Here is a 27,129-nt window from a genome sequence, read left to right on the forward strand (position 1 = left end):
CTGGTGTCGAAACTGTAGTCAGTCTGGACACCAAACTGGAGACAAGGCCTGTCCCAAGAAAAGTTCCACTCCAAACTCCAATCCAGGTAACACTGGAATGGCTAGTCTCCAAGTGGGATCAACAGTGTGCCCAGAGCAAATCAGGGTCCACACTGAAGCTACTCTAGTCTCTGAGGGTGGGGTGGATTTAGCCACACTAGCTGCCTGGCCTCCTAACATGCAAAAATACAGGCAGCAGCTCTTTATTAATGGGACAAGTGTAGAGGGCCTGAGGGATACAGGTGCCAGTGTCACCATGGTGACAGAAAAACTGGTTTCCCCTGGCCAATACCTGACTGGAAAAACTTATACAGTCACCAATGCTGACAATCAAACTAAAGCACATCCCATGGCAATGGTAACTTTAGAATGGGGAGGGGTCAATGGCCTGAAACAGGTGGTGGTCTCCTCAAACATCCCAGTAGACTGTCTGCTTGGAAATGACCTGGAGTCCTCAGCATGGGCTGAGGTAGAACTAAAAACCCATGCAGCCATGCTGGGTATCCCTGAACTGGTGTGTGTAAAAACAAGAGCACAATGCAAGGCACAGGGTGAAAAAGTAGAGCTGGAGTCTGGAAAAATGGCCCAGCCTACCAAGAGAAAAGGAAAGTCAGTTGGGAAACTAGCTGCAACACAGTCAGAAAAAGAGAACCTCTCTTCTCAGGAAGAAGTTCTGCCCTCTGAGGGAACTGAGCCTTTGGAGCTTGAACCTTATCAGGTTGAGCTCTTAGGCCCAGGGGGACCCTCAAGGGAAGAGCTGTGTAAGGGACAAGAAACCTGTCCCTCTCTTGAAGGCCTTAGGCAGCAAGCTGCTGAAGAGTCCAAGGGCAAGAAAAATGGAACACATAGGGTCTATTGGGAAGATGGACTCCTGTACACTGAGGCCAGAGACCCCAAACCTGGTGCCACTAGGAGAGTGGTAGTGCCTCAGTCGTTCAGAGAGTTTATTCTGACCTTAGCCCATGATATTCCCCTTGCTGGGCATTTGGGACAAACCAAGACGTGGGAGAGGTTAGTCAACCACTTCTACTGGCCCAATATGTCCCAGAAGGTTAAGGAGTTTTGCCTCTCCTGCCCCACCTGTCAATCCAGTGGTAAGACAGGTGGGCACCCAAAGGCCCCCCTCATTCCACTTCCAGTGGTGGGGGTCCCCTTTGAAAGAGTGGGTGTGGACATAGTTGGTCCACTGGAACCTCCCACAGCCTCAGGAAATATGTACATCCTAGTAGTAGTGGATCATGCTACTAGGTATCCTGAAGCTATTCCCCTTAGGTCGACTACTGCCCCTGCAGTAGCCAAGGCCCTCATTGGTATCTTTACCAGAGTGGGTTTCCCTAAGGAGGTGGTGTCTGACAGAGGTACCAACTTCATGTCAGCATACCTAAAACACATGTGGAATGAGTGTGGAGTGACTTCCAAATTCACTACACCATACCATCCACAAACTAATGGCTTAGTTGAGAGATTCAACAAGACATTAAAAGGCATGATCATGGGGCTCCCAGAAAAACTCAAAAGGAGATGGGATGTCCTCTTGCCATGTCTGCTTTTTGCTTACAGAGAGGTGCCACAGAAGGGAGTAGGATTCTCACCCTTTGAACTTCTGTTTGGCCACCCTGTAAGGGGACCACTTGCTCTTGTTAAAGAAGGCTGGGAGAGACCTCTTCATGAGCCTAAACAAGACATAGTGGACTATGTACTTGGCCTTCGCTCTAGAATGGCAGAGTACATGGAAAAGGCAACCAAAAACCTTGAGGCCAGCCAACAGCTCCAGAAGTTTTGGTATGACCAAAAGGCTGCACTGGTTGAGTTCCAACCAGGGCAGAAAGTCTGGGTTCTGGAGCCTTTGGCTCCCAGGGCACTCCAGGACAAATGGAGTGGCCCTTACCCAGTGCTAGAAAGGAAGAGTCAGGTCACCTACCTGGTGGACCTGGGCACAAGCAGGAGCCCCAAGAGGGTGATCCATGTGAACCGCCTTAAGCTCTTCCATGACAGGGCTGATGTGAATCTGTTGATGGTAACAGATGAGGATCAGGAGGCAGAGAGTGAACCTCTCCCTGATCTTCTGTCATCAGACCCAAAAGATGGCTCAGTAGATGGGGTGATCTACTCAGACACCCTCTCTGGCCAACAGCAAGCTGATTGTAGGAGAATCCTACAACAGTTTCCTGAACTCTTCTCCTTAACCCCTGGTCAGACACACCTGTGTACCCATGATGTGGACACAGGAGACAGCATGCCTGTCAAAAACAAAATCTTTAGACAGTCTGACCATGTTAAGGAAAGCATCAAGGTGGAAGTCCACAAGATGCTGGAATTGGGAGTAATTGAGCGCTCTGACAGCCCCTGGGCTAGCCCAGTGGTCTTAGTCCCCAAACCTCACACCAAAGATGGAAAGAAAGAGATGAGGTTTTGTGTGGACTACAGAGGGCTCAATTCTGTCACCAAGACAGATGCTCATCCAATTCTTAGAGCTGATGAGCTCATAGATAAATTAGGTGCTGCCAAATTCTTAAGTACCTTTGACTTGACAGCAGGGTACTGGCAAATAAAAATGGCACCTGGAGCAAAAGAGAAAACAGCATTCTCCACACCTGATGGGCATTATCAGTTTACTGTTATGCCCTTTGGTTTAAAGAATGCCCCTGCCACCTTCCAAAGGTTGGTGAATCAAGTCCTTGCTGGCTTGGAGTCCTTTAGCACAGCTTATCTTGATGATATTGCTGTCTTTAGCTCCACCTGGCAGGATCACCTGGTCCACCTGAAGAAGGTTTTGAAGGCTCTGCAATCTGCAGGCCTCTCTATCAAGGCATCCAAATGCCAGATAGGGCAGGGAACTGTGGTTTACTTGGGCCACCTTGTAGGTGGAGGCCAAGTTCAGCCACTCCAACCCAAGATCCAGACTATTCTGGACTGGGTAGCTCCAAAAACCCAGACTCAAGTCAGGGCATTCCTTGGCTTGACTGGGTACTACAGGAGGTTTGTGAAGGGATATGGATCCATTGTGACAGCCCTCACTGAACTCACCTCCAAGAAAATGCCCAAGAAAGTGAACTGGACTGTGGAATGCCAACAGGCCTTTGACACCCTGAAACAAGCAATGTGCTCAGCACCAGTTCTAAAAGCTCCAGATTATTCTAAGCAGTTCATTGTGCAGACAGATGCCTCTGAACATGGGATAGGGGCAGTTTTGTCCCAAACAAATGATGATGGCCTTGACCAGCCTGTTGCTTTCATTAGCAGGAGGTTACTCCCCAGGGAGCAGCGTTGGAGTGCCATTGAGAGGGAGGCCTTTGCTGTGGTTTGGTCCCTGAAGAAGCTGAGACCATACCTCTTTGGGACTCACTTCCTAGTTCAAACTGACCACAGACCTCTCAAATGGCTGATGCAAATGAAAGGTGAAAATCCTAAACTGTTGAGGTGGTCCATCTCCCTACAGGGAATGGACTTTATAGTGGAACACAGACCTGGGACTGCCCATGCCAATGCAGATGGCCTTTCCAGGTTCTTCCACTTAGAAAATGAAGACTCTCTTGGGAAAGGTTAGTCTCATCCTCTTTCGTTTGGGGGGGGGTTGTGTAAGGAAATGCCTCCTTGGCATGGTTGCCCCTGACTTTTTGCCTTTGCTGATGCTATGTTTACAATTGAAAGTGTGCTGAGGCCTGCTAACCAGCCCCCAGCACCAGTGTTCTTTCCCTAACCTGTACTTTTGTATCCACAATTGGCAGACCCTGGCATCCAGATAAGTCCCTTGTAACTGGTACTTCTAGTACCAAGGGCCCTGATGCCAAGGAAGGTCTCTAAGGGCTGCAGCATGTCTTATGCCACCCTGGAGACCTCTCACTCAGCACAGACACACTGCTTGCCAGCTTGTGTGTGCTAGTGAGGACAAAACGAGTAAGTCGACATGGCACTCCCCTCAGGGTGCCATGCCAGCCTTTCACTGCCTATGCAGTATAGGTAAGACACCCCTCTAGCAGGCCTTACAGCCCTAAGGCAGGGTGCACTATACCATAGGTGAGGGTACCAGTGCATGAGCATGGTACCCCTACAGTGTCTAAACAAAACCTTAGACATTGTAAGTGCAGGGTAGCCATAAGAGTATATGGTCTGGGAGTTTGTCAAACACGAACTCCACAGCACCATAATGGCTACACTGAAAACTGGGAAGTTTGGTATCAAACTTCTCAGCACAATAAATGCACACTGATGCCAGTGTACATTTTATTGCAAAATACACCCCAGAGGGCACCTTAGAGGTGCCCCCTGAAACTTAACCGACTGTCTGTGTAGGCTGACTAGTTCCAGCAGCCTGCCACACTAGAGACATGTTGCTGGCCCCATGGGGAGAGTGCCTTTGTCACTCTGAGGCCGGTAACAAAGCCTGCACTGGGTGGAGATGCTAACACCTCCCCCAGGCAGGAGCTGTAACACCTGGCGGTGAGCCTCAAAGGCTCACCCCTTTGTCACAGCCCAGCAGGGCACTCCAGCTTAGTGGAGTTGCCCGCCCCCTCCGGCCACGGCCCCCACTTTTGGCGGCAAGGCTGGAGGGAACAAAGAAAGCAACAAGGAGGAGTCACTGGCCAGTCAGGACAGCCCCTAAGGTGTCCTGAGCTGAGGTGACTCTAACTTTTAGAAATCCTCCATCTTGCAGATGGAGGATTCCCCCAATAGGGTTAGGATTGTGACCCCCTCCCCTTGGGAGGGGGCACAAAGAGGGTGTACCCACCCTCAGGGCTAGTAGCCATTGGCTACTAACCCCCCAGACCTAAACACGCCCTTAAATTTAGTATTTAAGGGCTACCCTGAACCTTAGAAAATTAGATTCCTGCAACAACAAGAAGAAGGACTGCCTAGCTGAAAACCCCTGCAGAGGAAGACCAGAAGACGACAACTGCCTTGGCTCCAGAAACTCACCGGCCTGTCTCCTGCCTTCCAAAGAACTCTGCTCCAGCGACGCCTTCCAAGGGACCAGCGACCTCTGAATCCTCTGAGGACTGCCCTGCTTCGAAAAAGACAAGAAACTCCCGAGGACAGCGGACCTGCTCCAAAAAGACTGCAACTTTGTTTCCAGAAGCAGCTTTAAAGAACCCTGCAACTCCCCGCAAGAAGCGTGAGACTTGCAACACTGCACCCGGCGACCCCGACTCGGCTGGTGGAGAACCAACACCTCAGGGAGGACCCCCGGACTACTCTCCGACTGTGAGTACCAAAACCTGTCCCCCCTGAGCCCCCACAGCGCCGCCTGCAGAGGGAATCCCGAGGCTTCCCCTGACCGCGACTCTCTGAAACCTAAGTCCCGACGCCTGGAAAAGACCCTGCACCCGCAGCCCCCAGGACCTGAAGGACCGGACTTTCACTGGAGAAGTGACCCCCAGGAGTCCCTCTCCCAAGTGGAGGTTTCCCCGTGGAAGCCCCCCCTTGCCTGCCTGCAGCGCTGAAGAGATCCGTTGATCTCTCATAGACTAACATTGCGAACCCGACGCTTGTTTCTACACTGCACCCGGCCGCCCCCGCGCTGCTGAGGGTGAAATTTCTGTGTGGGCTTGTGTCCCCCCCGGTGCCCTACAAAACCCCCCTGGTCTGCCCTCCGAAGACGCGGGTACTTACCTGCAAGCAGACCGGAACCGGGGCACCCCCTTCTCTCCATTCTAGCCTATGCGTTTTGGGCACCACTTTGGACTCTGCACCTGACCGGCCCTGAGCTGCTGGTGTGGTAACTTTGGGGTTGCTCTGAACCCCCAACGGTGGGCTACCTTGGACCAAGAACTGAACCCTGTAAGTGTCTTACTTACCTGGTAAAACTAACAAAAACTTACCTCCCCCAGGAACTGTGAAAATTGCACTAAGTGTCCACTTTTAAAACAGCTATTTGTGAATAACTTGAAAAGTATACATGCAATTGAAATGATTCAAAGTTCCTAATGTACTTACCTGCAATACCTTTCAAACAAGATATTACATGTTAAATTTGAACCTGTGGTTCTTAAAATAAACTAAGAAAATATATTTTTCTATAACAAAACCTATTGGCTGGATTTGTCTCTGAGTGTGTGTACCTCATTTATTGTCTATGTGTATGTACAACAAATGCTTAACACTACTCCTTGGATAAGCCTACTGCTCGACCACACTACCACAAAATAGAGCATTAGTATTATCTATTTTTACCACTATTTTACCTCTAAGGGGAACCCTTGGACTCTGTGCATGCTATTCCTTACTTTGAAATAGCACATACAGAGCCAACTTCCTACATCACCCGACTGCACAGGCCAAGAGTTTATTCACCAGGTTTGTGTAGGAGCTTGTCATGAGGTCAAAAAGAAAAGAGGGCAAGGAGACAGGGTGGAAGTTGATAGATGAGGTGAAAAGGCAAAAGAAATGAAGAAAGACTAAATTGGACCTGATAGAAAGATGTTGGAGGAGGAGTGGGCAACTACGGAAGAGTACTGAGGAGGGAAATTAAGGAGGGGCATAGAATGGGATATGAAGTAGAGAGAATAAAGACAGGGGAGTCATACCATTAGAAAATGGATGAAGGAAAGACAGAATGAAAATGAAGATGGAAGATTAGAGAAAAGATAAGAACAGGAACTGGAAAAAAAGAAAAGGTGCAGGATAGAAAATCAGAAAAATAGGAAGAACAGAAATAATGGAAAGATGGAGAGGGAAGAAGATTTGAAGGAGAGGGCGAGGGAAAGTGAAGATTTGAGTGTAGAGTAAAGGGGACATGTAAGGAGAGGATGAACTATGGGAGTGAGAAAGTAAAAAGAAAGAAGGAAATAAGCAAGAAATGCTGAGGAAAATGAAAAAAGAAAAGGGTGTGAAACATCAAAAGGAGAGATTAAGTGAAGAAAGGACGATAAGAAGAAACAAAAGGCACTAGGTAACAAGAGGGGAGGGACAGGATTCAAAGAAACAATTAGAAGTCTATCAGGGCAAATTCAGACACATTTGGCCAATAGGTTAATCTCATAGGGAACAAAATTCATTAGTACAGTAGTTATGTGGCTTTGCACATGATTGCAGGGTAAGAGCTGTCATCCGAGTTTGGGGGGGGGGGTTGTTTTGTAGTTGTCTTCTTCAAATGCAACAAACTGAAAATTTGAATAAAACAGATTTTCAAAAAAGGGGATAGGTAGACAAAGGTGACAACCAAGAAGGTCAGAGATTAGAAGCAAGGTGAGTAGGAGAGCAGAATAGTCAAGATGTAGATTTGATACAGAAAAGGTAGAATTAGAGAGAGGACAGGCAGATTAGAAAGAGTTTGGGGAAGAGAGAATGGGAGGATGTAAGATGTAGATTGAAGAGAGAGGAGGCAGGATGAGCGAAAGTAGAGGAGAGCGGAAAGGGAGAAAGAAAAGTGGGAAGACTAAGGGACGAGCAAGGAGACAAGACAAACTTTAAAAAAAGGAAGGAACAAGATAAGGACAAGCAAGAGAGATAGAATGGAAGTGGATAGGGATAACGAAAGGTGCAAATAGGAGATAAGAGATTCATGACGATAGTGAAGAGAGAGGAATGATACGTAGGATGATTAGGGCGCAAGATTCAGTGTCACCAGTGCTCAGAGGTGCAAGGAGCCCACTGCACCTCTGTAATGGGTGTCTGTTAATACCAACCCAAAGGTGAGGGGAGCTAAAAAAAAATCTGGTTTAGATTAGGGCCGATGATACCCTTGCTGTGCCACTGATTTTGGTAGCATGCACATGGTATATGCTTGCGTACTAAGTTGTTGCTGTCCTCAGTGCATGCAGCCTTCACTGTAGTGCACAAAGCACCTTTTTGCCACACATAAAGAAAAGAAAATAGAGGAAACATTGGTTGCAACCCTTAAATCCTTCAACTACTGGTTTAGGGTCTGGACTGGGAAATTACTTATTCCAGTCAGACAAGCACTATTAGAGGTGAAGACTCAGGATAAGACTAAGCTAATACCCTGGCTCCGACGTATTAAGACCTGGATGTACAAGTTGGGGTTCCTGGGATGAACCTGAGCAGATTAACATGGAAATGTTAGGCCTGTAAAGACAAGATACAGGAACTACATCCATGAAAACTGGCTTTCTAAACCAGACACTGGTGCTCTAACAGGGAGGTTTCTTGACTTTAAGTGCAACCCAAGGGGGGCAGAAACCACTAGACACCAGAAATTGTGTCTGTGTGTGGTGGGGGAGTGGCCCCTTGGGCAAGGGTTACTCCCCTTTGGGGGTATGTATTTTGGCCGTTTCTGCCCCGCCTCCACCTTGGGGGCAGATCGACCTCCTTATTTTAGCTGCATCTGCCCCCAAAGGGGGCGGAAACCACTAGACACCAGGGATTTCTTTAGGATAATGATCTGTGTGTTTGGGGAGCAGCATCTTGGGCAAGGATCGATCCCCTTTGGGGGACATGTATTTTGGTCTCTTTCTTTTGAGCCCATCTGCCCTCAAGGGAGGCAGAGACCACTATTCAGCAGGCACTTCAATTGGAACATTATTTTTGTGTTTGGGGAGCGGCCTCTTGAGAAAGGGTTGCTCCTCTTTGCAGAGCACGTGTTTTGCCTATTTCTGCCCATTTGGGCATTTTATTAGGCCCATCTGCCCCCAAGGGGTGCAGAAACTCATTAGACACCGGGAAAGTTTCTGAATGTTTGGTGGTGCGGTGTTTGGGGACTAGCACATTATCTGCATTTGTGATCATAAAGTTTTATTTCTCCTATTTATTATAGTTCAAAGCTTTTGATTCCTTTGCTCTGACTCATGATTGTAGTTTTGGCAATGGGAGCCTTGCACTTTGCATGAAGTTGCATGTGTTTGGTAAGAAAAACTTTTTTGTACTATTTACTCGTATTTAATCGTTGCCATGCACAAATGAGTTTTTTGCAAATGGTGTAAAAATAGCAGCATATTTAGCTCATATTATATTGTGTGTGAAATTCTCCTTAGATTTGCACACAATGTCTACTGTGTTGTCTTATGTGTAATTTTATTTTGTTTTCCCTTTTCAGAAGGATATCGTTGGTGCTTGCTGTGACTGTGCAGAGTAGGTGCTGGTGACTCTAGCTGTCTCTGGCAAGTGAGTGATCTTGTTTTTGAGTATATAGGTCTTTGTGATAAAGCCACACTTTGTTTATTCCTTATTTTACACAGTGTTGGTTGTTGCTGACTTAGTTGTTAAGTTACTTTTATTAGTAAGGATCATGGCTAGTTGTAGGATTACTGCTCACAAGTTGTTGGTGTGCTTTTTCAAATCTTCCTCTGACCATGATTATGAGGCTGACTCTGCATCTGGGGCACAGGAGGAAGTGCAAGATTCTGGCAGTGAATTTTGTGTCTGAGAGGAATCATCTGATGATGAAGCCACTCTCAGTGCAGATTAAGTGCCTGTTTTTGAGGAGGACACTGATGTGCCGATAGTGCAGCAAGAGGCATCTCGACTGCTGTTTCCCATTGGAAGAGCTGAACTCTGGGTTGCCCAAAACATGGTGCAGCTGCCTTTGGCTGCCTTCACTGGTGTCACATGGTGTAGAGTGAATACTGAAAACTTGCCTATAAATTTCTTTCAGTTGTTTACGGATGATGTATTTTGAATGCTGAACAATATTTGAGGGACAACAGTGCCAGATTTAAGCCCGCTCTAGAGTTACCTGGTGGGCTCGCACAAATCTGGAAGAGTTGAAGAAGTTCTTGGGTTTAACTTTTTTGATGGGCTTAATAAGGAAGCCTATTGGTCTACCAGTTCCTTGATGGCAACATCCATATTTCCTGCAATCATGAATAGTGATCGGTATTTGCTTCTGCTTCATATGCTGCATTTTGTTGGTAATGCTTTAGCTTTGCCACAATATCATCCTGATTGTGACCTTCTTTTTACGATTCGGCCTGCCCTTGATCACTTTGTAGATTGATTTTCAGAGATCTATGTTCCAGGGAAAGAAATTGCTGTGGATAAGTTGTTGGTCCTGTTCAAGGGCTGTTTGGTTTTTAAGCAGTATATTCCTAGCAAGAGGGCATGTTATAGAATTAAGATCTATATCCTGTCTGAGAGTAGTACAGGATATGTCTATTATTTCCGGGTGTACACTGTTAGGGATTCCATTACTGACCCCACCTCTTGTTGTCCGGCCACTTTTGGAGATAGTGAGAAAATTGTGTGGGAACTTGGTAGAGGACTTTTTAACAAAGGTCACCATTTGTACCCAGATAACTTCTACACTGGTGTGCAATTGTTCAGGGAATTGTTCAAAGTGAACACTGTTGCTTTTGGCACAGTCTGCTCTATCCAAAGTAGTTTGTGTGTAAAAAGAAACTTGGGAGGGGACAGTGCATTGCCTTGCATAGTGATGAACTGCTAGCTGTGAAATTCGCAGACAGGAGAGATGTCTACATGCTGACTACCATCCATAATGAAAGTACTTCACCTGTGACTGTTTGGGGTCAGTTCGATGAAGTGTGCAAACCTGTGTGCATTTTAGACTACAATAAACACATGAGTGGAGTAGACAGAGTAGATCAGAGGTTGAAACCTTACAAGGCTTCCATTTGGTATAAGAAGTTGGATATCTATTTGTTTAATCTAACGACCTTCTATGCTTTTGTTGTCTCCAATGACTGTTCTCCAGAGTCAAAGATGACGTTTGTTCAGTTTCAGGAGTCTGTGATAAGCAGCCTTGTTGTAGTGAAACAGGTAAGTGTTCCTAGAATTGGAGTGGTGGAGGATGTGGCTAGATTGAAAGATCGCCACTTTCCTGATCACATTCCTCCAACGGCCAAAAAAACAATTGCTTTAAGAGATGTAGAGCCTGTATGCAAAGAGGCATGCGGAAGGAGAGTTTCATGCACTGCCCTGAGTGTCCTTCCAACCCTGGACTATGTGTGACCGCTCGTTTTCAAGTGTTTCACACCCAAAAACCTTTTGGGAGTACCCGTGAGCGTTGACTGGTCTGTATCGTTTTATATTTTTTGTTCAGTTTAAATGTTGGCATTAGTGTGATGTATTTAGTTAGAGCTGTTGTGTATGTAGTTTTGTATTTACTTACATTGGTTTGTGTTTTCTTTTTTGTTAAAAAAAATGTGATGGTGGTGTGCATGGAGTGGCACTTGGCTCACCATATGTGTGGATTGGCACTTGGCTGGCGATGTGTGTGGGCTGGTGCTTGGTTGGCGGTGTGAGTGAGATGGCGCTTGGCTGGTAATGTGTGTGAGCTGGTACTTGGCTGGCGGTGTGTGTGGGCTGGCGCTTGGCAGGCGGTGTGTGAGTAGTGGCTTGCTACTGGTCACTACACACACTGCTAATCAAACGTAACTCCACACACTCCGCCAACCGGTGTGATTGCTGTGTCAGGCATGCGGGTGTATGAAAGTGATGGGCCCTTGAATGGTGAAGACTTTTGATGTGAATGTTGTAATGTACTGGGCCCACGGCTGGCAGTGTGAATGATTGTGTGTGTGTCACCTACGAAAGGAGTGTGAATGGCCTGTAAAGCGGTTGGTGCCTCGTCGTGGCTTTACAGCTCACGAGCTGTGAGTTACTGGTTCTGTTTTTTGACCTATCAATTATTAGCAGTGCATTTCATTTTCGTGAAATCTTTTGTCAATAAGATTTGACCTACTGAACCATCACACACCCTTGTGCCAAAACCAACCAGTATGTGTGTGTGTACTTGATGAATATATGGTTGTGCAGTTATAATTGCCTTTTTTGTCTGCCTCAGCCAGGGTGTCCATTGTCGCTACATTGTCTCTTGTTATAAATGTTGTAATGTGCTGGGCCTGCGGCTGGTGGTGTGAATGATGTTCTGTGTGTCACGTATTAAAGGAGTGAGAATGGCCTGTAAATCGGTTGGTGCCTTGTTGTGGCATTACAGCTCACAAACTGTGTCATTGGTTCATTTCTTTGACCTATCAATTATTAAAAGCGCATTTCATTTTTGTTAAATCTCTTGGTAATGAAATTTGATCTATTGAACCATCACTCACTCTCATGCCAAACCCAACCAGTACGAATAGATACCAGTGACAAGTGTAAGAAGAGAGAGCTCTCTCACCTTCCCAAATTACTATCAACAATGACAAGGAGAGCACGCTACTGAGTCTCTTACTTCTGTGATGTCCCAAAGACTTAAATTATGAAAATCACAGTTTTTAACCTTTGCCCAAGGAACCCTGATTAAAAACATGCAATATTTGTGGGTAACCACAAAACGATTTAATTGCACTTTTCCTCCCAGTTGGGAATGAATTCAACTCACAAAAAACCTGCTCTGCTGTAATCAGGCATTGAAGCACGCCCCTGACATGCTAGGTGTCTCGGTGGGACCCCAATGATGACGCATGCCACCATCTAGGTTGGTGGGTGAAGGGTCTTTTTAACAAAACCTAAGGGCGTTTTTTCACAAATGAACTGTTTGGACATCACAGAAGTAAGAGACTTGGTAGCGTGCTTGCTTCTTGTCTAGGAAAAATCTACCAACTCAAGATATGTATAAAAACTAGACACCCAGGGGAGTACAGGGTGGTGTGCCTCTTGTGGATTCCAACAAGTTTTCTTACCCACAAGGCCTTTCAAACCTTAAAATGTGACTAAAATCACACATTTTCATTGCATTTATATGCCATATCCCTTCAGAAACAGAAATAAACCAGAAATTTCCTTCCACCAAGCATTCCCCTCAGTTTCATGATAAAAATGCTACCTCACCTGTGTGGGTGGGCCGAGTGACCACAACAGGGAATGGCACAAGACGTGTTGTGGAGATATCAAAATTATCTATCACAAAACAACTTGTTTTTTTAAAGAGGGGCACCTGCGTTTTTGGTCCCGCGCTCGGCAGCCATCTAGGGAAACCTACCAAATCCAGACAATTCTGAAAAGTAGACACCTGGGACAGGCCAGGGGTGTGTGGCTTGCGTGGATCCCCTAATGTTTTCTTACCTAAAATACCCTGCAATCCTCAAATTTAGCTAGAAAATCATATTTTCCTCACCCATTTCTGTCACTAGTTGGAAGTAGGCTGAAAGCACAAAAAATAATAAAAATGGGGTATGTCCCGATAAAGTGCCAAAACTGAGTTGAAAAATGTGGAGTTCTGATTCTAATCTGCCTGTTCCTGAAAGCTGAGAAGATAGTAATTTTAGCACCGCAAACTCTGTGTTGATGCCATTTGCAGGGAAAAATACAGATGCTTTCTTCTGCAGCATTTTGTTTCCATTTCTCCCCAAAAACACCAAATTTAGCTGTATTTCGGCTAATTTCTTGGTCCCCTCCAGGGGAACTCACAAACTCTAGGTACCTTTAGAATGCATAGAATGTTGAAAAAAAGGGACACAAAATTGGTGGTGTATTGCTTATGTGGACAAAAAGTTATGGGGGCCTAAGCGCGAACTGCCCCAAATAGCCATAAAAAGGCTCGGCACAGGAGGGGAAAAGGCTTAGTAGCGAAGAGGTAAATGCATGCCTAAGGTGGTAAAATACAGCTTCTCTAGCTCTTTAACTATTTAAGACATCAGTGGGCCCAAAAATGTGGAAAAAGCAAGGGTTATATTAGAAACCTCAGTGCTCGCTTCAATGTCACATGACCCTATATGCTTCAGAATCTCTCATGCAGGGCACTGAAGCCCTTGGCACTTCCTAACAGTAAATATGTGTACATCTTAATGGTGTTCTCCTTGTATAATCGGACTGACATATTATTGGGTTAGCAGGAGGTTTGCAATTTAAAGGCAGAAAATGGCACCTTGTGCTAAACTGCTAGACTTGTACAACAAATTATGTCATTTATGATACTGGCAACTTACAAGGATTTTTCAAATCTTCTACTGTTTGCGATGTTGCAATTTCAGACCAGGCTTTGTGGTAATCTTCAAACGATATGTTCTTTATCTTTCTGCAAATGTAAGAACCATACAATTAAATATACATTTTCATCGAGACGAAAACATAACTCTACATTGCAGGAAGGTACATTATCTGAAAGTTCCTTATTGGTCCATTCGCTCAAGAAGCCAAGTTCAGTAAAACACTGAAGAAGGAATATCGTGACGTAGATTGTCTCAAATGTTTGGATTGCTAAACATGTCTAAATTGTTGTAATCCACATTTCACTAATTTGTATTCGCCTAAACACAGAAAATTAGGTGGCCGTAGCGCGAGAACTGAGGGAAAGGGGATGTCACGAACCTGGAATTAATGTGCCCCATTAGTGCAGATAAAACAAACACCGGTCTATGCTTGCTGGCAAAGTTATGGATGTTGGGTCCTCTTTAAAGTGCATCTATACACACAACTTTTTCCAGCATAACAAAAAAATTGAACGCATAGATCTGAATAGACTAAAGTGTGTGGGATTTTCCACTGTAGGTTACATTGTCCAAGTCTGGACATCACACTGCATGCATTCGTAGGAGGTTGTCCCTGAGCACTTGGATCAATTTACTTGATAGAACTGTCAATAGGCAAAGCAAGTGAAACAAATAAAGTTCAAAACACAATTTTGATCAGAAACGACATTCTAACATTAATATTTCTGAAGAAGGGGTGGCTCTGGAGAGCTGGGAACTAATATGGCCGAACTGTAGAGATGCACCATGGACCAGACAACATCATCCACTAAAATCATTCCACAGTGATAACCTCTCTCACTTGGATATGTATAGTAATAATAAACGTAGCACAAGGAGTCTGAAATACTTTTATTGTTGGTGTCGAAGACCATTGGTGTGGTGTTTTTTCCAGGCGTGTGCCTGCACTGTCTGTCCCGCAGCTAGAACAAGCTGACGACATTGGCGAAGGTCCAGTAGCAGTGAGGGACTCACACGCGACACACTGCACACTAGAGGATCATGGTGCCTCAAGAAGGTGAGAGCACATATTGAGCATGAGAGCAGGTGGGAACTAGTGGGTCTTGGCTATTCGCGTAGAATGAGAGGAACATTGTAAGCCTGGTGATGTGCTCCCTTGAGAATGGCAGCAGGCCTAAGCCCGAGGCTGCATTACAGGCATTAGCGGGACTCAGCATGATGACTAGCTAAGCACTGTTGAAGCCACTAGTCAGATGAGTGGTGGGACCGGTCATGGCGGAGCAGAAGCCAACTGATCTTGTGGTGACACGGCCTGGAATGCTGACTCTGGAGTATAGTAGAGCATCTGAAAGTGAGACAAAGCGGTGAGCTCACATATACACCAGCCATAACAATAACAGCACTGTGTGAGGAGGGTGCTATGTCTCTCCCTTGGAGTACTTTGCTGGATTCCTGGACTCATACACCTCCTAACTGTGGCTATTAGGAATATCAGCTAACCATTTAGGGTAACAGAGGAGTACCAAACCAGTATGATGCCACTGCATGCTCTGAACAACTGAAATGCCCTAATATAGGGTTTCCTCAACTAGCTTTAAGTAAAGATTGCAAAAATCAACAATGACTGTTACAAATTGAAGAAGAGAAAACAATTCAGTGTAGTGTAGAAATAACACAGCATACTAAGTAGTTCTCCACCTTTGGTATTGCTAGTGCTGGTGTATGCTTAACATTGTTAAATCGAAGTTCTAAAAGAAAAACGATTTTGACATCATTCTGGCCCATTGCAAACCCAAGGGGATCCGACTCACACCTCAGACATGGGCACAGGAGATCAAAAACACACCAAAATTCAATTTCGGAACCCAGGAGAGGGATCCACCTGCTACATAAGGGAATATGATGGAAGCAGAAGCGGCTTCAAAAGAACAAGACGTCAAAACACTGCTCTTTATTATGTTGAAAAGTCTAACCACCAATGACGATATATGTCAATCACAATCTGGATGGATCATACAAGGGAATAGCAGGGAAAACAAAAAATCTGTATTAATATAGCGTATTGCTATAGCAGAACAGCCCATGTCTGACATTAAAGATTACTTAAAGTCAAGAAATAAAACATATTTTAATATGGAAAAGGTCTTAAATCTTTTTAAAACTAAAAATGAAGACTTGGAAGCCAGGTAATATCAGAAAAACAGTGCCAAGACAACACTCAGTGAAAAAATTGAGGATTTATTGAAATGGACTTTTCTGTAAGATAAATCTTCTCAGCTCAATTCTACATGGAGCAGCCACACATATCCCTTATGCAGATACCTCCTTTGTACTTGGAAGAGAGAAGATGTCACGATTACACCTTTCTGCGGTGCTGCTCAATGGTCTACCTTTTTAGGATATACTAGGGTACCAACTCATTTATTTTACTTGATATTGGGAGTACGGGTGGAGGACGTATGAGATTGACACTTAAGACAACTTAGATGTGAGTGATACAGGAGCTGTGGAAACCGGTAGAAATAGAGCTCTTGAATTTAGGCACAACAAAAGAAAGGAAACAAGGGACATCGAATAGGAGTGCACCTAAGGGAAATAGGCAAGAGAGACCATTATGCCTGCAGGACAGGGTACTGTTGCGTTACGATATGGCTCTTGTTTCACAATCATTGATAGAAGATAGGGTCAATTGAAAATGCTTCTTTAATGTTATTTTCTGAAGATGCAACTCTTCCCATATTCATTTTTGTTTCTTACATGTTTTCTACCGCAGGCACCACATACCTAATTACTTTTTCAATCTTCCCTTTTTGTTGTCTGATTTCACACACAAATGTATATTCCTATGACTCCAGATACTATGCCGTTCAAAGAGCAGGAAGCTATTATTGCTGGATGCCATTAGATGCACATGAATGATGAATCATACAATCAACAAAGAATTCACCAAAACAAAACAACAAATGTATGTAGCACCTTCTCTAACTTCATTTTTAAATCCTGCATTGTTAAACAACAGGTTCTCAGACATTTGTTATGATTTATGATATACCTACAAGGTGAAGTAGGAAAAAAAAATCAAAAAGGTGCACAAATCTCACAATTTCAGTATATTTTATGAAGCAATGCAACTGATCAATCACAAAGAGCTAATAAATGTGGACAAAGTACCACAATCTTACATGCTGAGGCATCACAAAACAGTAGTAAAAATATCTCAAAAAGCCTAATCAATATGTATGAGGCTATGCTTTAACACAAATCATGAAATAAAAACCACAGCAGTCATTTTACTCTGGCACCAACAAACCAGAATCAGCAATATGTATCTGCCGGACTTTGTCCTTTCAACAGGGTCAACCACAAACATTTGGCTTTACCCTCGTGTTTTCTGCACCCATTTTTGATGGCTTTTAGCACTCTGCAAAATTTTCCACTGCTAACCCGTGCTAAAGTGGTTGTGCTCTCTTGTTAAAACATAGTAGAAATGGATTACATCCAATTGGCATATTAATTTACTTGTAAACCCTTAGCAAGGTGTCATTACCTGCACCCAGGGCATGTAAATTAAACGCTACTGGTGGGCCTGAAGCATTGATTGTGCCACCCACTTGAGTAATGTAATGATGTAACATGGCTCCATGCCAGAACACTGGGCATGGAACCAGCTTGTTCTGAGGTTCTGTCATGAGGGTTCTCTGCATGACAGTTGATATGCTGGCTGTTGGTTGAGGCTGTAATAAATACCTGCTACCATATATCTTCATCTGGTGTGGATTCACTTTATTACACTGGCGACGCTTGGGCGGAGAAAGGAACACAGAGGAAGGGACAGCCTCAACAACAACAAAGAAGGAAGAGCTTGGATTATTTAAGAGAAAAACGGAGATAACTTACAGAGACGTGCTGGGAGAGGATCGAGCGTCTTGCAGCATGTTCTAGCGGAGAAAAGTGTGAAATTGCGGTTGTAGGGGCTTTGTGGAAAGCTGTTTGAGCATTTACTGAGCATCAAAGTGGTCTCTGTATGCTTCACGACGTCAGAAGGTCAGTGAGCAATTGGAAAAGGACTGAAAGCTGTGGGAATTGTTGGCGGCCATCTTGAGTGTGGTGGAAGGAGAAAAACAAGCCAGATTGACTGAAGAAAATAGACTGGATGTTTGGTTGCGGCCATTTTGAGTGAGGAAAACGATCCGAGATTGCTCAAAGAGAAAGCAAGCCCAACTGCCTGAAGAAAACAGACCAAATGTTTCGTGGCGGCCATCTTAAATGAGGAAGAAGGAATTTTTTGTAAAAAATGTTTACAGCGCAATTGTTGGAGGACATCGAAGAAGCACATCGACGGTCTATTGGAAGTTGAAACTTAGACGGAGACTGGATAAGGATCACTATATTGGTTTGTGGTCACGGGAATATAAATTTCTTTGGAAACTTTATTGCACTTGTGGAATACAAGTATTGGGCGTTGTAAAATGAATTAAACTGAAAAGGTCGTCTCTGCGGTGACAAACACACCTGAAGACCCGTGTTTGATATAGCGGCATCATGCTGGGACATACAGTGACTGGCACACCTTTTGGACTTTAAGTACTTTTAGCAACTAGTAGGGTTTGGAATATATTGTGGGGAAGAAGTGTTTTACACCTCTTGTGAGTATGCAGAATGTTACGGCGCCGCCGTTTTTCTTGTCAGATCCAGGAGAACCGGTTATTAAGTGGAAGAAATGGAAAAAGATTTTTGAGAATTATGCCAGGGTGTGTGGTACGAATTTGAGTGGTGAAAGGAAGCAGGCACTTTTGTTACATTGTTTAGGGGGTGAAGGACAGGAGGTGTTGGAAAATCTACCTCCATTGTCGCAAGCTGATCAGAGGGGGTTGAATGAATATGAAATATGTGCAAGACAACTAGATTTACATTACTTGCCAAAGATTAGTACTATTATGGAAAGGTACCATTTTGGTTTGCGGGAGCAAGGGAAAGAGGAGAGTGTTGAAGAATATATTACGGCTTTACGGAAGTTGGCTTCAAGTTGTAAATTTGGGGCGTTGGTAGAAGAAAGGATTAGAGATCAATTTGTGCTGAGGTGTTGCAGTGATAAAGTGAGGGAAGAACTCTGGCTAAAGGACGAGCCACCGTTGGATGAGGTTGTTAGTATTGCAAAAAGGGTAGAGCATATGTTAAAGTGTGTTGGAGAACTAAGTAAAGCACATAAAGAAGACAAGGTCAGTGTAAAAGCACAAGAAGTGGAGTGTCCAGTCATACAAAAAGATGAGAAGGAAAAAAAGTATGAGGGTGTCCGTGAGAAAGGTGTTGTAATAGAAAATAGCGCACGAAAGACACAGGGGAATAGGAGGTTTGCAACACCTTTTCAAGGAAATTGCTACAGATGTGGAAGATTTGGACACATGGCTAATGCAAGTGAGTGTCCTGCTAATAGGATTACTTGTAATGTTTGCGGAAAAAGAGGACATTTTGGAAAAAATTGTAGGATGAGGAATAGGAGAGATTCTAGATCAGAAATAAAGGAAGTCAGTTTTCGAGTTAGTGAGAGTGAGGTGGAACATCCCTCTGAGTGGGTTTTGGTGGGGAATGTTAGAGTCAAAATGAAATTTGATTTGTGCTCTCACATCACGTTTCTCTCAAAGGATTTTTTTATGAAGAATTTTCAAGGAAGGAAGAAACTGTTCAAACCTAATATTAAACCTACGGGTTATGGTGGGTTGCCAATTAAGTTATTAGGTTATTTTGATGACTGCATTTAGTACAATGGTAGGTTCACTGATGCTACGATTTATGTTGCTGAGAGGGGTGATAATTTGTTGAGCTGGAGTCATCAAGCACGCTTGGGTGTCATTCTCAATCCTAATGCACATCCATCTGTTCAGGTACAATCTATTGAGGGTGACGAAAACAAGTTTGTGAGAGCTTTTGGTGAATTGTTCAGTGACACCTTGGGGTGTTTAAAGGGGTACAATCACCATATTAAGTTGAAACAGGGCGCAGTACCAGTTGTGGCAAAAGTTAGACGCATTCCCATTTGTGTCCAAGACGCTGTACAAAAAGAGATAGATAAATTGTTGTCCACTGGTGTTATACAGCCTGTAGAGGCAACGGAGTGGTTAGCTCCCATTGTTGTGGCACGTAAACCAAATAATGAAATCCGTCTATGTGTGGATCTTCGTGCCTTAAATAAAGAAGTGGTGGTTGACAAGTTCCCACTTCCCAATATTGAGGAATTAGTATCATCGTTGGATGGTGCTTGCTATTTTACCACTCTGGATATGGCATCAGCATACCATCAGGTTCCGTTGAGTAAAGAGTGTCAAGAATTAACGGCTTTTATTACGCCAATGGGGGCCTTCAAGTTTTTGCGTATGTCGTTTGGGCTGGTTTCTGCGGCCTCAGTATTCCAGAGGATTATGGAAGATCTTTTTAAAGGCATTTCAGGCGTAAAGTGCTACCAGGATGATGTATTAATATGTGGGAGAAACGTGAGAGAACATGATGAGAGGGTGCATGCTGTGCTTAAAAGGATGCTTGATGCTGGGTTATCTCTTAGGCGAAGCAAATGTAAATTTGGAGTCACTGAACTGGACTATTTGGGTCATCATATTTCACGGCAGGGGGTGAGTCCTAAAAAGGATTTGGTGGACACTATCGAAATGTTAAAAGAACCGTGTACAAAAGATGAGGTTTCTTCATTCTTAGGTATGGCAGAATTTTATAACAAATGTATATGAAATTTTGCAGATAAGACAGTAAATCTAAGGAAGTTGATGTGTAAGAATGCAGAGTTTGTTTGGACGGAAGAGTGTGGTACAGAATTTAAACAAGTAAAAAATTATCTCAGGAATGCACCAAACTTACAAGCTTTTGTACCTGGGAATCCCACTTTCATTGTTACTGATGCGAGTATAAAGGGGCTGGGTGCTCTTCTTTTTCAGATCAGGAAGGGCCAAGAGGTGCTAATAGCTTGTGCTTCAAGATGCTTGAAAGGGGCAGAGATATGTTATTCTGTTATAGAGAAGGAAGCGTTGGCAATATTCTGGGCCATAAACAAGTTCAGAAAATTTGTGTGGGATCTTCTTTCGTAGTCAGGTCTGATCATAAACCCCTGAAAGTAATTTTTGAGAAGAAGGGTTTGGACTCGATTTCCTCGAGGATCAGGAGATGGGTCATTTCCTTACAGGAGTATAACTTCATGTTTGAATACATTCCGGGAAAGACAAATGTAACGGCCGACTGTCTGTCGAGATTGGTGGAGGTGGTAGAGAATGATAAATCTCAGGAGGAAAATGATCAATGTGATGCTGAGTGTGGCATAAGAGTTTGTGATGTTACGCTGGGGGCTGTAAAGGAAGATGAATGGAGGGATGAGTTGCAAAAGGATAGTGAATTGTGTTCTGTGATGTCTCTTTTGGATCAGCATAAGTCTCGAAGTCTGGTTAAACCTTGGTCGTTAGTTGCAAATGAGTTAGCCGTTGTTGATGGTGTTCTAATGAGGGGCACAAGAATGATTCCCCCATTGAGTTTGAGAGAAGTCATCATGAACATGGCTCATGAAGGGCATATGGGCATTTCTAAAACCAAAGAGCGCATCCGTCAGGTTTTCTGGTGGCCTGGATTAGATTTGATGGTGGAACGTACTGTTAGGGAGTGTACACCTTGTCAAGCTAGTGATAAGGTACTCAAACCAAGATGTTCACCTATGGTTTGTAGAAGTTTACCAAAAAGTCCATGGGATGAATTAGCTATCGATATTGTGGGGCCATTGCATGGAGAACATCAGACTCCTTACCTGTTGGTGTTGCTGGATTTGTATTCACGATGGGTGGAGGTGAGTTTGGTGAGAGAGATCACTTCTCAATCTGTGATCAGTTTTTTAGAATCTGTGTTCAAACGCGAGAGTTTTCCTAACTGTATTCTTTCTGACAATGGTCCGCAGTTCTGTTCTGCTCAGATGGAGGAGTATTTTGTAAAAATGTGGAATTGTACATAAAAAAATTGCGTTATATCATCCAGAGGCGAATGGTGCTTTGGAGAGATTTAACAGGACTTTAAAGGAGAGTATACAATTAGCAAAGGTAAACTGTTTAGATTGGAGAAAAGAACTGCAGGGTCGTATAACAGCTTACAGGTACTCTCCTCATGCATCAACGGGGAAGACTCCTTTTGAACTGCTCAGGGGAAGGTCTCCAAATACTTGTTTGTGTCCTGGCTGGATGGTTGCTGGGAAGGGTTTGAAAAACAATGGTATTGGGGAATGGAGAGACAAAGAAGTGTCTCTGCAAAGCAAAAGGAAGATTTATGTTGATAAAAGGAATAATGCGAAAGTTACAAATTTTTAGGTTGGAGATAAAGTAAAGGTCAAAGCTCCTGTTGGGTGTCAAAATTGGTCAAAATATACCTCTCCAAAAACTATCATTAAGCTGTTTAAAAATGCTGTCAAGACGGATGATGGTCGCATCTGGAATCATAGTCGTGTAGCACATTTTGGGGGGTGTGGTGTGGCCGACAGGAGAGATGATACTTCTTATCGTTTTCCCTCTGACATTGATTTAAGGTCTGATAATACTCGTAGGAGTGTCAGAACACGCAGGTTTCCTTTACATTTGCGTGATTTTGTGTAGTTCTTTCTACCCCCTGTTTCTTTCTGTTCAAATGTGTTTTTTGTTCTCATGTTATTTCTGTTCTAATGCAAAGAGGAAGAAGTGTAATGATGTAACATGGCTCCATGCCAGAACACTGGGCATGGAACCAGCTTGTTCTGAGGTTCTGTCATGAGGGTTCTCTGCATGACAGCTGATATGCTGGCTGTTGGTTGAGGCTGTAATAAATACCTCCTACCATATATCTTCATCTGGTGTGGATTCACTTTATTACAAGTAACACTTTATACATGTCTCAGGCCTGTTGTTGCAGCCTGTGTCTGCAATTTTAAGCTGCCATTTCAACCTGGCAAAGTAAACCTTTTGCCAGGCCCAAACCTTCCTTTTTATGGGCGAGCGCAAAGTGCTCCGTCCATTCTGTAATCTCTTTTTGGGCTTCAAACCACGCCCATTCCACGTCAGTCACTTACATTGGTTCGTGAGCTTGCCTTTTAAAAGCCGCTTGCTTTCATTTGTGAAGGGCATGAATATGTCATGCCTTTTCCGGTGTTTAGCCCACCTACACAGCACCGGTAAAGTTTTAAAAACATACGAGGCTCCATGTTTTCAGCCTGAGGTCCGGACTACTTTATCTGTTTATTTTACACGCAGCGCGATCGTGCTGTATTTTACATAGCGCAATCGCGCTGCGTTTTTTTTGCTTTACAGCGCTAATAGCTCTAACCTGAGCAAATGCGAGACCCGTTGCATTGAAAATGCTTGTTTTATATATATGTCACCCCTAAGGTAGGTCCTAAACAACCCAAGGGGCAAGGTGTATTGTATTTAAAATCTAGGACATGAACTTTTAAGTTTTACATGTCCCTGTAGTGAAAAATTCTTACATTCATTTTTCACTACTACAAGGCTTACCTCTCTCCTTGAGTAACATTGGAATTACCTTATTACCGTTTATAGGTGTAATTTCCAAATGCAAACAGGTAACTGGTTCATTTTTGGTGTCTCTGGAATTAGAATTTAAATTCCAAACTTATGGTGAAGTAAGATTGTAAATTGCAACTTTGAAAATGCCACTTTAAGAAAGCTGAAATTTCCTTGCCTTACAATTTGGTGCCTGCAGCCTGTCTCTGGGTCACATGATTGGGTGCATGTGGCAGTTGGGCTTTGTGTAATCCTTCTAGACAGCCACACACAATGGGGAGATTAGGTGTGACTGATGGGGCCATTACGGACAGAATAGGAGGGAGGAGCTGGGTTTGGCCCCACTTTCACTTGAATATGCTGTGTCCTGTCTCTAAACAAAGGGCTGCATACTCCCTGTAGTTAGTCTGGAGCCGGGTCAGGCATGCAGGATACCTATGCACTTCAAAGGCATGCCTCTAAAAGCTTCTCCCCACTTCAGAGGCACAACTAGGTATAAGTAATGGATCACAGACACCAATTCTTCAGTTCACTTTTGGAACTAAGGATAATCGGCCAGGACGAAGAACTGCAGTACTGCTACAAGGACTGCCACTCTGCTAGACTGCTGCTCTAAAGGACTGCTGTCCTGCTGTGCTAACCTGCTGCCTTCTTGCCTGTGAGAAGGACTGGACCTGCATCTCTTGAATCCAGAGTGAGTCCAAGGATTAGTTGGCTGGCCTCCTGATTGGACGCCTCAGGGACATAAAAGGCATTCAACACCTTTACAAGCACACCTGGACCCTACCATCTTGTCAAGTGGTGCCACCCCAGTCCTGGACCTTCTGAAGTGGGCCTGAAGTGCTCTGCCAGTCTGTGGAGCCAGCAAAACTGACACAGCTCCTCTGCTGCATGGTGCACACCCAAGCAGAACTGACGCATGGATTGGACCCGTCGCAAAGGCCTGCATCATCTTTGCAGTTTCATCAATTAACACTATTTTCCCTGAGATCCTCAAAAGTTATTTGAGTGGATTTTTGTCATTTTGATCTTGTTTTATTTATTAAAGAAAGTTCTATTTTTGTAACCTGATATGGGATCACAATATTTTACACATTGCCTCTAAGTTAAGCCTAATTGCTCTGTGCCAAGCTACCAGAGAGTTGAGCACTGGTTTATTTAGGGTTAGGCTTCATGGCCATCAAATACTCTGGATTTCTATTTTGTTGCAAAGATAGCCAGAAATGTGTAAAAATGAATGCAGTAAGTCAAAGATTGGCTGCTATATAATGGATGGTCAGATGGTTGTCCAGAATGGTCACAATATATCATGCCCAGAATGAAACTCTATTGTGTTCAGAATTTGGTGGAATGTTACAAAGAAAGAGACAACACAGGCATAATGTAACAAGGAATGCCTACACGAAGTGATAGGTGGGTAGGTATCACAGAGAGACAACCAGAATGGCCTTGGAATGCCAAAATGATGCTGAGTATCAGTACCATTAGGCTATGGTAAGCACCCATCACCCTCTGACAATATGCCTATCAACTGAACCCCCGGACAACCACAAACGTAAATGCAGTTACATTAATTCACACTGGCATACACTCAAACATGTCCCAGTTTAGCTAATGATTACTTGACAGATAGCTGTAAAGCGGTTGTGTGCCTCTAACTCCACCCCAACAGTTCAACCACACTGGTAATGGGGCTTTCAGTTAGTCTCAGACTAGATCCCTTCCACTAAAACTGTTTGCCTAGCACAACATATACATTTATCTCAAGTTGCCTCTGAAATAAAGTAGCCAGAAGAGTTAGTCATTGAAACCAGCTGAAAGGTGTAAATGCAAGTGTAGCTTAACAGAACATAAAAGTTAAAGGTCTTTAAATTTTATTAGATGGATGTGAAATTAGGTGGGCAGTGACGGGGAAGGGGTTGGATTAGGGTCCAGAAGGAAGAAGAGTAGCTCTTTATTATCACCTTTGATATGCCTTTTTACATATGATTTTTATATAAGTGCAACATTTTATGTCTTCTTATTATTACATAAAAAAGATTTGAGGAAGAAAGAACTTATCAATATTTCAGTCCCTTAACTATAACACACAGATGAGCAAATCATTGGTTTAGTTGTATTTGAAAAATATTTTTATAATTTCATAGTTTGCTGACATGTTTTTACACTCAGCTCAATCCGTGTTTGGCTTACCTATCTGGTGGCCTTCTTTTATCAAGGTACTGACCGGTTGGGAGGCTGCCAGTCTCAAAAGGCATGTCATAGTAGCAAGTGTCAATGGCATTTGCTTCCAAAGGTCCCAGAATGGCATCACTAGTAATTCCCTGGGATTCCTTTAAAGACACAAAGCCCAGCATTTGCCCACAAGGGGATTGTTTTCCGGGGAATAAAGGACTACATTACACACAACACTCAACACAGGGATCTTGTAGTCTGTTATTTATTTTATGGATTTTGACTAGTGTAGTGGTACTTCTTTATTTAATATCCCTCTCTTATTCAGCTACTTGATCCTTCTGCTGTACTATTCCCTACAGTGCCCTTTGTTCCCTTACTTCCTGTTCAACTGGTGCCTTTTACAGGAAATGTCTGTGGCCAGTGGGTGTCTCCCTAGGATCCTAGTGTCCCTCTGCTCGCCACAGCATGCTTGACATGACACCCTGGTACATTTTGTGACTTTTCAGTTGGATATTGATGGTTAGATTATTGTATTACAACATTTACATATCACTTACTACCCCTATGTGGGGTGCTGAAGTGCTTGTCTTTATGGGTAGCATGCTACAACGTGTAAGGTGTTGGTTGGAAGTGTGTTGTCTTGGTATTAATCCAGTGTGGTAAGTACTTCCATGTCTTGGAACATAACCACTGGGTTAGGTTATCGTACATAGTGCATAGCAGTATGATGACTGAAGAAGTGCACGAGAAACTTTAAACAGCTACATGTAGGTCCCTTTATGGTATTTTTTAAGACCATAGTCCAATTAGGTGGTTACTGCAGTGGGAAGTCCATTGTGAGATATATTGTTTAAAGTTTATGGTCCTGAGCAGGCACAGGTTGGAGAAAGACATGGTGGAAACATTGGGAGGGATGAACATTGGTAATATCATTGCATAACGGATAGTCTTTGTGAGATGTCAAGATGCAGTCATAGTGAAGCTTGTTGGGACATATAGTGGTGGACTAAATTAAAGTCCTCCATTGTTCAACTGCATGCAGCAGATCTCTTTAGTTTTGCTATGCTTGCTCATCTGGTGATGGGTGGTTTATTACCGTGGACTGTACAGTAATGGACGATGGACATGACACACAAGTGTGAGAGTGTTGAATGATGTAAGGAAATTATTATGCAGTCTGTATGAACTACAATTGGCTGCCTGACCGCTGAATATTATGGTATTCATATTAGAGTGGGCTACTAGGGTTATACATTGTATTGTAATTGCATATATTGAGTGCTTACTACACCTGATGAGCCACTAAAGCGTTTTATGCTGGACTGCCTTCAAACCAAAGATTAGTGGGGGGTTTTCATAGTTATTGGGATTAGTCATGTGCTTTTAAGGAAACATTTCCACGCATTTACTCCAGTTTCTATGTGGTAGATTAAATTAATAGTTAGGTGTGATCATTAATGGATTTGGGGAGAAGGGGAGCCATGAAAATGGTTGGTAGTATTAATAGAGGAGCTGCAGGAGAATACATATTGTAATCTTACAGGGGTATGACTTTTAAGGGAGTGGTTGTGATCTTTGAGATAATGTGTTGCCAATTTGCA

General features: G+C 43.7%; 1 protein-coding gene across 1 annotated transcript in view; it reads right to left on the bottom strand.

The window, feature by feature from the left end:
* Positions 1-27,129, bottom strand: part of UBE2U (ubiquitin conjugating enzyme E2 U) — a 355,949-nt gene that overhangs the window by 105,185 nt on the left and 223,635 nt on the right. Inside the window, exon 8 of the mRNA XM_069232516.1 lies at positions 13,821-13,909. Within this exon, the coding sequence (XP_069088617.1) occupies positions 13,821-13,909 (89 nt within the window). The remainder of the gene's footprint in view (positions 1-13,820; positions 13,910-27,129) is intronic.

This window comes from Pleurodeles waltl, chromosome 4_2, assembly GCF_031143425.1.
Source record: "Pleurodeles waltl isolate 20211129_DDA chromosome 4_2, aPleWal1.hap1.20221129, whole genome shotgun sequence".
Classification (NCBI taxonomy): domain Eukaryota; kingdom Metazoa; phylum Chordata; class Amphibia; order Caudata; family Salamandridae; genus Pleurodeles; species Pleurodeles waltl.